The sequence below is a fragment of the Gobio gobio genome, assembly GCF_949357685.1.
Source record: "Gobio gobio genome assembly, chromosome: 15".
Taxonomy (NCBI): Eukaryota; Metazoa; Chordata; class Actinopteri; order Cypriniformes; family Gobionidae; genus Gobio; species Gobio gobio.
Genome location: NC_137108.1, coordinates 31,777,922 through 31,788,785, shown reverse-complemented (window position 1 = coordinate 31,788,785; position 10,864 = coordinate 31,777,922). Strand labels below are relative to the sequence as shown.

The window sequence follows — 10,864 nt, the reverse complement described above, 5'->3', positions numbered from 1 at the left end:
CAAGCTTAAAAAAAAATACAAATATTAAAAATAAAAAGATAAATGACGGCCTCTCTGCCCTTTTCTTATGTCCCCTCTCCCACTCTGCCGCCATCCCCCCATAACACATCATATTAAATAAGGCACAAATTTACACAATTAAAATTTGGCTAGTTATTGTTCATCTATTTACACAAAACAGTTTTAGTGTTAATATCGATACATTGTTTGTTTTAACATTATACAGGAATAACTCAGGACAAAAGCAAGAAATAATTTTGTTCTGGACACTTGCGCGGTGTCCCAGATAGGTGCAACCAGGTTCAATGTGGCAAACTGCTTCATTCCGTGACATATTCAGAACCAATCGGCAGGTATTTGATGTTTCAAACACTGCTATATGGAGCAGAAGTATAGACCAATCAGATTTCACTCTGGGTGGTGCTATAGATGATGATAAAAAAAAAAAGCGGTCAGGGCTGGACTCGAGATTTACATAGCAGAGATAGCTTTAATCGCTTAATCACACCTGGTTAGGACACAGTGTTCAATGATACCACTGTAGAAGATTCCAAAAAATTTGGATTCACTTTCACTGATAGAGGAGACAGAGGATAAACACTGGAGCACCTTACACTGATTCTGCAGCGTATAGACAAAATACATTCCTCTTAGGTATATACACATACATCTCCTTCATAACACTAAGGCCAATTTATTTCACTGGGGACATTTTGAGTATTTTGATGTAACCGTTTCTCTAGCCACATTTAATCATCTGAATTGTAACTTTATTGAGTTTGAGATGTCTAGTGCATTACACTCGAGTGGACAGGATGGGGTGGATATTATTGCTTATGGTTTTTACAGAGATCTCTTCAGGTTGTGTGGGCATTTCACAGCACATCTGCTTTCAAAATAAGGCGAAGGAACTCGTTGAGGGGGCTAAACCATTTCGATAATCTAGATACATACACTGGGTATGCATATGTACATACACACACATACATATATATTTTTATATATATATATATACACACACACACACACACACACGCACACACACATGCATATATACACATTTCTAATTGGGATCAGCACAGTTCATCAACTCTACATCAACAGAATAGTTAAGCCAAAGCAAGAAAGATCAGAATATCAAACAAGATGTGTACACTTGTTCGGATAAAAGTTCAGGGGCAATCCAAAGTAACACCGTAAAGCCACACACTTATCACTGTGGCAGCCTAAATCTAGGTGGACTCTTGTAACTCCTCCCCTCCTAATGGCCAATAGCTGAGCAATACCAATATGGTACAAATATATTCATGAAACAGAGAAAAACGGGTCACAGTTCAAATGTTAAGTCGACAACACTGGCAGCCAATCTTTTTCCTATGAAGGCAAGTTTTTGTCCAGTCTTTCAACTGTTCTTGACCACAATCAGTTCTGAGAGGTCGAGTAGCCTTTTACGAAAAACCACAGGCTTTTCTTCTGCATTGTTCAGTAGTTGAACTTCCCTGCCTGGTTGACAGGCGAGCTAGCAGGGATGAACAGCGGTTTGGGCGGGACGTCAGGCTTGAGCGAAGCTGTCCGACGGACAATAGCTCCACGGTGGACATCCAGCTGCTCGCTGTAGCTATGTTGGCGAGAGAGGTATCCGTTAGCGATGAGCGGGTGCCGTACATCGCAACCTGAACTGCTGCCGTTAGAGTTCATTCGGGAGAGTAGGAGGGGCTGATGGGAGCTGCGCTGGTTGAAGCTGTGCTGCCGTGGCACCACTCCCCCGCTGGGCATCTTGGGGGTGGTTATCAGAGAGTGGCGTTGTGACTGGTGACGGGACACTCTCTCCAGGGTGGACTGATGATGGGGAGGAATCTCCGGTGGGACGTCCATGCGCCGAGTGAGACTGTCCCGAGGAAGCGTGGAGGAACTGTAGTACGGCGCAGACTCCGTTTCTGGGATATGTGGCTGGATGCGATTTGCGAAGGCCATCTGTCCGGCGTTAGCTGACATGGAAGAGGTGAGTACAGTGGGACTCTTGCCTGTGGCCACGTTGATTTCGTGAATGTGTTTCAGAAGCTCGTCGAGTGAGGTGACGTCCACAATCTTGTGTGGGTAGCAGTGATACGGCTGGCTTACCACGCGCTCTGCGTTGTGGACTTTGCGTTCCTCCATGTGTGCCGAGCCACCTAGTACCTGTCCGTTGGTCAGCCCATGGGAGAAGGGGAAAATCTGATGCTGCATCCCAGTGGTTGGCCGAGATGCTCCCATGTTATGGGACTTGGGTTCTTTCGCATTATTGCAGTTTTGATTCTTCTCCCATTGGTTCTTGAAGGCCTTCATACTCTTGATCGGAAGCTCTGGCGTGGAATCAGGGGTGGGAAGGCCGGACAGCTCAGCAGAGTGGTGATGATGGGGGTGAATGAGCTCTGTCATGGCAGCATGGTGGGCATTCCTGCGATGCGCCTGCTCTTTTCCATTAGCAAAGAAAGAGTTGTAGAGTTTGGGTGAGGACACCTCCAACTTCTCATCCTTGTTTTGGCTCTCTAGCAAGCCGTTCAGCTTGGCTAGGCTCCGCAGGGACAGAGCATGTGGGATCGGCGCTTCTGGATCTTTCGACAGCCTCTTGGTCTTGTTAACGTTGTGGTTGCAGTAACAGGAAACGAGGAATCCCGAGAGGAAAGCTCCCAGGACAAACGCCACCAGGACACACGCAATGAGCAGAGTGTAGTGAACACTGTGGTTGGACTTATCTACCTCAGGGGGTCGGCGCACTCCTGCAGAGAGGGGAACAGAGCAAAATGAGTGCACTGTAAAGACACAGCGAGTTGCCAGTTAGGTTAGCTATTAACAGTGTGTGAGACTGTAGAGTTCTTAGTAGACTTCTATTCATGTTAGAAACTGCTGACAAACAAAGCAGAGCGCTGGCTGAACAGGCCGTTCTGAATCAATCTGCAGATGCTCATTGGTACAACATCAAATAATGCGAGAGCCCCAAGAACAATTGCTAATGGTCTTGGAGGAAACTAAGTGGTTCTCTCATTAGCCACAGTCTCAAGAGCAGAAGCACTGTGTGTTTGACTCGCAGCTGATTGTGCTGTTCTACACTGAGCTGCATATGGCGTTAAGGTGGTGCGAAAAATGACATGTAGATGTTTTCAGTGACTACAAATTAAAATGAATGCACGGACCACCTTACGGTCTTAATGAGCTGAGGGTAGAGGTGATTTTGCTAACATGTGCATGCTCAAATAATTAGTAACTCCCACTGCCATCTGCACAGTAAGCCCTTCCTTGTTTTTCTCCTTTTTCTGCATTTCTTTCTGTTTCTTCCTTATTTATGAGAGAGCCAGTAAATGGAAAAAATAGCTGTTAGAGATATTTTACATAGAGAGATATTTTACACTGTGCTGTAAGCTGCTTTGGTAAAAAAGAAGTTATGTTGAATTTTAGTACAAATCACTTAAAAAGCACAGATTCCTTTACAGTGTGGATGTATTAGCTTTCGAAATTGAGATACATCACAGCCATGAAAGTGAAGAGAGGTGAAAGCGAGACAGATAGATGAAAATGAATAAATGTAATAAATGAACAAACTATCGCTGCATCCGAAATTGCATACTGTCTGAATATGTACTATAGCTGAATTTGAACTTGCTTTGCGCCTGTAAAAAAGTATGTTCTATATAGTATGAATGTGTGTAGTATTACTCGACCGTCATGCTGTTACGGTCATGCGACCTTACAAGCATCAGTTGCATCACTTCACTGCCATTCATAAATATAGTAAAGTGCCCAATGAATGCGCACTTAAGAATCTTGCCAGAAGTAGAAGGTCATACTACTGTATACTACTATATAGTAGGGAAGTATTCGATTTCGGATGCAGTGTACCATTTTGCTAATTGTGAATTGCTAATCAAAGATAACATACTGGAGCTAAAAGCCATAAAATTCTTAAAAAGATATTTGGAAGTCTGGGAACACTTCGCAACATAGCAAGCACATTTAATACACCTTTATCTTATCAAATAAAAATGTCTTAAGGGAAACATTGTTGCAGACTGCAGAGAGCCAAAACTAAAGATAGCTTAAAATATGTGTTGCAATAGCAGCTTAAGACTTTTGGCAAGGCCAACGAAGTCTCACTGAAGCTCACGTCAGCGAACAGAAACAGCAAACACAACACAGTGTAAGAACAGAGTGGGTGGACCACCGTTAGCAAGCTATCGAGTTAGGGAGAGAGCAGAAGAGAGAGACGCTATTGTGCTTTTTCTAGCTGCTGCAAGCAAAAATACAACTATGAATGCATAATAACTCTATGTGAGAAAAACAAGGATAATCTTCCTTCAGGCATCAATACAAACACATTAGCCGAGCAGCAACTGTGCTTTGCTAGCTATAGGAGCAGTAAAGCTTCCTGCCAACTCAATTCTTTACTGTCATTTTTTTCTCCATAACTGTTTAAAGATGCAAACCAGAATGAGTTATAGCCAAGTAAACTTCTGAAAGAGTAGCCCAGTGCGCGCACATCTCCACATCTCACAGTTATTGGAAGCTTTTAACATTTCTTTTTAATAAAAAGGAGTTTCACACCTGGCTCGTTTGGAGCATTTGTTTCAGAACCTGGTGTTTCCTCCTTTAGTTTGGTTCGTTTATGCAGAAATGAACAAAGCAATCGTGTTCGGATCCGCACCAAAACAATTGCTCCGAGATTGCCTCGGTTGAGGTTGAGTTCGGTTGAGGTGAGAAAGCAATCTGACCAAACAAAACCAACCAACTAAGCAGTATCATAATTCATAACCGGAAATGTGTTCTATAACAAGTAGCGGTGTCTGATTCTGTACGTTTTTATGGTAGAAAACCAAAGAGCGCCTCTTCATCTGAGTAATTGCAAGAATTCTGTCCCAACAAAGCCTTGATTCCCTCTCTAACTGCATTATACATTTTATATGTTTTAAACATAATTAAACATATATAATTTATCGATCAGAGCGGGAATCATGGCTACATTCATATAAGTGTTTGTGTGTGTCATGATAGCTACAAATATTTGTCTTTTGAGTTTCTGTTGATTAAACAAATCTCCTCCATTGTATTAACTCAATTTTTTTTAATGAACTCAAAATTTGAAGGCAACCAGCTTACTTTTTAAAATGAATTAACGGAGTTTGCTTCATTATCTTGTAAGCTATAACATACTTATTTGCAAATATACTGGAAGATGTTATGAATGGAAGGGACCTTTATCTTTCTCTGACTCATTCTTCTGCTCTCTGCTGGTCTATAAACTGAGGTCTTTGGCCCCTGGGAGGCACTGAGGGCCAACATATGCTATGTGATGGGTGACTCACATGCATACACTTTAAGTGTCACAACAGGTTCGTAGCCCTCTTTCATGCCTCACTAGCTTTTCATACCATATATTGGTACACACACAATGACAAGTACTTCCAAATGCAATCTATATAACACTTAACTTATAACACTTTATAGCACTGCACTGCAGTTTATTTAAGCAAACAATGGAATAATAGAGTTTACACTGATTAAAAAACTTAAAATAAATGAATAAATACATATATATTTTATATCTTTATATTTGTAATTGGGTCAGTTATTTCAGGGCCATGCAAACAAGATGATCACCAGTGTGTAAAAAAGAAAAAAGAAAAGATATATGAGAGTTTTTGGCTTCCGGCTTATCTTCTATCTCCCTTTTAAAGAAGAGGCTAAATATAGCATAAATACGCGAAGAACAGGGACAGGCATAATACAGACAGACCTCACTTTGCCAAAAGACAATCAGCCAGACAATTTAAAAAAAGCAGAGAGATAGAGGATGGAGAGAAAGTGCTGTAGAAAAAAAGGCATAATTGAGTGAGAAAGAGAAAAGAGAGGTAAAAAAAACAAATAAATGAAAAAAAAGTAATTAAAAAAACAAGTGAATACAAAAGACAAAATATAAATAAATAATAAAAGAAAAATAATTGAAGGAAGAAAATAGAACATGGTAGAACAAAGTGTGGGAGCGAGTGAGTAATAGAGACCGATGGAGGTATGGAGAAGAGAAGAGAAGAGAAGAGAGGGAAGGTGCTTTCATTCTCTCCTGGCGGTGCGAGGGATTGTGTAGGCCTCAGTCAAAATCCAATAACTCCTCATTGACTCAAAGAAAGATAGAACGAGCATGAAGAGAAGAGAAAAGGGGTAGAGAGAACTGAGGAAGATGACTACTGTAAGAAAAGAGGATGACAGATTTATTGAGAAAGGATAGGAGAGAAAAAAATGAATGGCACTGGGAGTAAGAGAGTGGGTGAGAAGAAAAGAGGTTGATAGAGTGAAGTGGTGAAGAGAAATGAGTGACAGCTTTTCAGTGGTGAAAACTAAGTTTTTCAATCTTCCTTTCGGCTGTGTGAGGGATTGTGTAGGCCTCTGTCAAAACCCCACTAACTCCTTCTCAAAGAGATGGAGAGTGGGAGAAAGAAGTGCTGGAGACATCTATAAAAGCCGAAGGGCAAAAAAGTGCTTAATTGAAAGCAGACTTTTGAGCAATCTCTCAAAGCTCTGCTATAAGTGTGCATACACTAGGGCTGCCAAAGTTAACATGTTCATTTAAGATGAAAGAAATACTGTAAAGATTCGGTTTATCACCATTTAAATAATGACATTGAAACCGCTACCGTTTTGTGCTCATTCAAAAGACTAGTTGAAATAGTTGGAACCTTTGCTAGAGACTCCATGTTCAACACAAACATAATCTCAGCCAGGTGCTTATTTATCTGTAAAAAAATTGAGAAACTTGCCGCATAATGTCAAATTTAATAAGTTAGAAATAAATATGAATTAAATCTCTAAATGAAACATACTTTAGATGGCAACTTCTTGATTTAGTAATCGTATATTACAATATTTTTCACGAATATGAATAAAAAGGAAGTAAACAATGCAGGGCACTCAGTAATCTGGCAAGTTTGTGCACACTGGGGATAATTTTTTTCCAATAAAGACAAGGTATAACAAGTTCAAGCCTGTTATAAAGGTAACACTGAATATAGTGCAGCACAGTTTGAAATCAAGGGTGCGACTGGCCGTCACGCACAGAGTAACACGCGATCATGCAGGCTACAAATGAGCACTAGAGAATATCTGGCCTTGTCCACACTAATACATATTTGTTTGAAAATGCATCTTTTTCTCTTCGTTCTGGCCTTTCGTCCACACTGAGACTGCGTTCTTATCAAAAAGCTTTGTTTTTGTTAAGAACGCAGTCTCAAAGCGCTCTCCAAAATGGATACATTTGAGAACTTGTTGTAGTGTGGAATTTGAAAACGATGACGTTAGTTTAGTCATGTGACGCATATTGAACCAGTAGATATTCATGTTTATACCAGAGTTGTGCCTATTATGTGCTATTCACAGTTGCTAAAATATGCTACATACTCTTCATATCACAGTCCTGAAAAGATGACAGAAAATGTACTCGCATTTTCTGTCCTGTGGCAAAACATGAGAGCAAACGTTTTAGGCGCAACGTTTTAGACCAAACATTTAACGGTGACTGAGTGCGCCCTGGACGCATCAGTGAATGTTGAGACATTTTGCTAAATAAAATGATCCGCCAGAAGAATTGTGTGATAACTTGATTATGTGCTGTTCTGTCTGCATCATCTCAGAGAGCTTTTATGAGGGTTTACGCATGCGCTGTAAGGTGAATTTAGCGCCTTCCGAGGTTTCAGAGTGGACGAGAAACTTTTGGAAAACGCTAGTGTGGACGGAGAGCGTTTTGTCGGCAAATTTTGTGAAATTAAATGTTTATTAGATATAAATAGACATAAATGTGTATTTCAACTTCCGACATTCTGCAACTTCTGCAAAACTTATCGGCCAATGCCGGTATATCGATCGACCATAAAATTTTTTTTATAAAGGACATTTAGCTGGGACTTTTATCAAAAGTCTTTAGGATGGCAGAATTTTATTTTTTGTGAAGCTCAATTATGAGATATTACCTACGAGTATAACACCATTAAATGAATTGCTGTGGGCTTATTGGATTTTCTTTTCTTAAAGGGATAGTTCACTCAAAAATGAAAATTAGCCCATGATTTACTCACCCTCAAGCCATCCTTGGTATACAAGTCATTCTTCTTTCAGACGAATAGAGTCAGATTTATATTAAAAATGTCCTGGCTCTTCCAAGCTTTATAATAGCAGTGAATGGCAGCCCAAAATAAAAATAAAAAGTGTATCCATCCATCCGCCTGCTGGAAGCAAGATATTTTACTTTATAAACTTTTAAATATGGATATTTTTCTTTCACAAACCCATCGATTCACTTCAGAAGGTCTTTATTAAGCCGTGTGGATTACTTTTATAATGGATGGATGCACTTTTTTGGCCTTCAAATTTTGGGCTGCCATTTTAAAGCTTGGATTAGCCAGGACATTTTTTAATATAACTCCCGATTGAATTCATCTGAAAGAAGTAAGTCATATACACCTAGGATGGCTTAATGTGAGTAAATTATGGGATTTTACTATGGGATTTCAAATGTTCATTTTTGGGTGAACTATCCCTTTAATGGCATAGTTCACCCCAAAAATAAAAAGATTGTCATCATTTCCTCACCCTCATGTTGTTCCAAACATGTATGATTTCCTTCTTCTGTGGAACATGAAGATATTTTGAAGAGCGTTTTATCTGTTTTTGTCCATTTAAAGTCTAACAGATTTGGAGTAAACAGTGAAAGAATTGTCATCTTTAGGTGAACTATCCCCTTTAAAAGAGGCCTATAATTCTCACACACACAAGCACTTGTTTCTTTAAATGCATTCTCTTTTTCTTTTGCGCTTTGTGTGTGGCTGATTCCCTGTGAAAGGCTCGGGAATGGAACTTTTTATGCACCATAAATTTGATATTACTGAGTAGATCAGGCCCATTTGGTGATAGTGGGACACTAGGAGCCAAAGAGATTCAAGGGTTATTGTAGTTCAGTTTATGCACTGTATCTCAAAACAAAGGCGAGAAGAAAACAGCCTCATCCTTGGGGACTATATCCAAGTAGGTTTGGATAGCTTCTCTGTTTATGTTTTTTTTTGTGTCTGCTTTCACTAAAAGCAGGGGGTAAAATCTAATCTGTAAGGAGACTACACTCATAAAAATAAAAGGTTCTTTATTGCCATCAATGGAATCTTTTTACTGGACAAAAGGTTCTTTATAGCAAGAAAGGTTCTTTAGATTATTAAAATGTTTAACTCTAAGAACTGTTCACTAAGGATGGTTTTAAACATTTGTGTCCTAATGGATTGGTGGTACATTTTTTGTAAAGCGTGCTAGAGGTTCTGGGTTCTAATCCGCCCTCAAATCGTTTTTTTCCCCCCTCATGATATTCATCAGAGATTGTTTATCAAGAGCAGGGACCAATTGTACGCATTTTGTTTTGTAATTTCACATAAATGAATAGAGAGTTTTCACAACAGCTTTAAGTGATAGATTGAAGCGCTCGTCTGTGTGCATGAGCGCCAAGAGAACAATGTTGCCTTCCACCACTGATAACAGTGGCAACGAACACTCAGCATGATTTAAAAAAACAACAGATTCCAGCACCAAATTACCTCTTATTTAACACAAATGAACAAATTGCTAATCAAAATGGAGATGTTTATATTGAGTACATCCGTGCCGCCCGTGAGATGTTTCAAAATGTGGCGGGGACAAAATCGACGCTAGCAAAAAAAGTGGTGTGGAAATGTCCCACCCCTTCCACCCACAAATTACGCCTATGGGCTTATGGTTTTCCAGGGCATTCAATAGTCTTGATTCTTGATTACCCAATTACCTCTAGTGTTTTTACGCTGCTGTGAAGCAGCAATGCTGTCATAAATAATCTTTCTCAGGCTGCATGTGGTATAGGCAGGACATACGGAGATCCTGCATCTGGGAGTGATGTAGTTCTTGTAATTAGGCAGACGTGTTTTTAAGGCTTTGCTCAAGCAACTGGTATTGCTTTTTAGAATCAATAGGTTCTTTAGTAGTAGTACTAGTTGTGCAGCTCAGGAGATTTACCATTTTAAATTTTAAAAAGCTTCAAATTGAATTTCAAGTGGCTGGGAAAAGATCAGCCTTCAGAAACAGAAATGAATGTCTCTGGGGTCTCTGGAGAGAGGCTTTTGCAAATTCACTCCTGTTGCATTGTCTGTAAGACATTTCAGACCGCTTTATAGATGGCCATGATACATTGAAATCAAGCCTTTTTGTATAGAGTTCGACCCAAGCAAATACCAGGAAATGAGAGCAAATGATTTCAGTAAGAAGGTGACTGACATCATCTGATCTCCACACACAAGTGCAAAATCTGCTAGAAAATTAAACATGGAAGAGTATTTATCTCATGATGGAATATAACTGGCCATATGAGCAGGTACACAGAGAACAGCAAATAAAAGTAAATAATTGAGCGCGTCTGAACCCGTGAACGCAGGAAATGAGAAAATGGGGAAAATATTCTTCCTAAATGGATTTGCATTTTCAGCTCAGCACTCTAGTATTTGATAGAGTCTGCAGTAGCTCTTATGAAGTCATTTTGTATGTGATTTGACAGGAATTAACATGGAAATATTATTTAACATGTTTAGCATAAATATATTTATCTCGTATATAAATACAATTAAAAATCTGTCAAGTCCTTTTCACATAACTCGCATCAGGGCTTGATTTCAACAGAAGCGCATGCGCTGCTTTTACCTCCAAGTGAAAATACCTTGAATATAGTCATGGAGGGGTTTAAGAGTACGAGTTTAGGGTCTAAAAAAAAAAAGGTTCTCTATTGCACCAAAAATGGTTCTTGGCTCGTAATCATAGGGGAACCTTTTTTAGTGTTATA

At 39.6% G+C, this 10,864-nt stretch overlaps 1 protein-coding gene across 2 annotated transcripts in view; it reads right to left on the bottom strand.

Annotated features, from left to right (window-relative positions):
• Positions 1-1,348: 1,348 nt before the first annotated feature.
• Positions 1,349-10,864, bottom strand: part of sema6cb (semaphorin 6Cb) — a 160,234-nt gene continuing 150,718 nt past the window's right edge. For both annotated transcript variants that reach the window (XM_079837110.1, XM_079837111.1), the window contains exon 21: positions 1,349-2,759. In XM_079837110.1, coding sequence (XP_079693236.1) covers positions 1,483-2,759 — 1,277 coding nt within the window. In that variant the 3' untranslated portion in view covers positions 1,349-1,482. The remainder of the gene's footprint in view (positions 2,760-10,864) is intronic.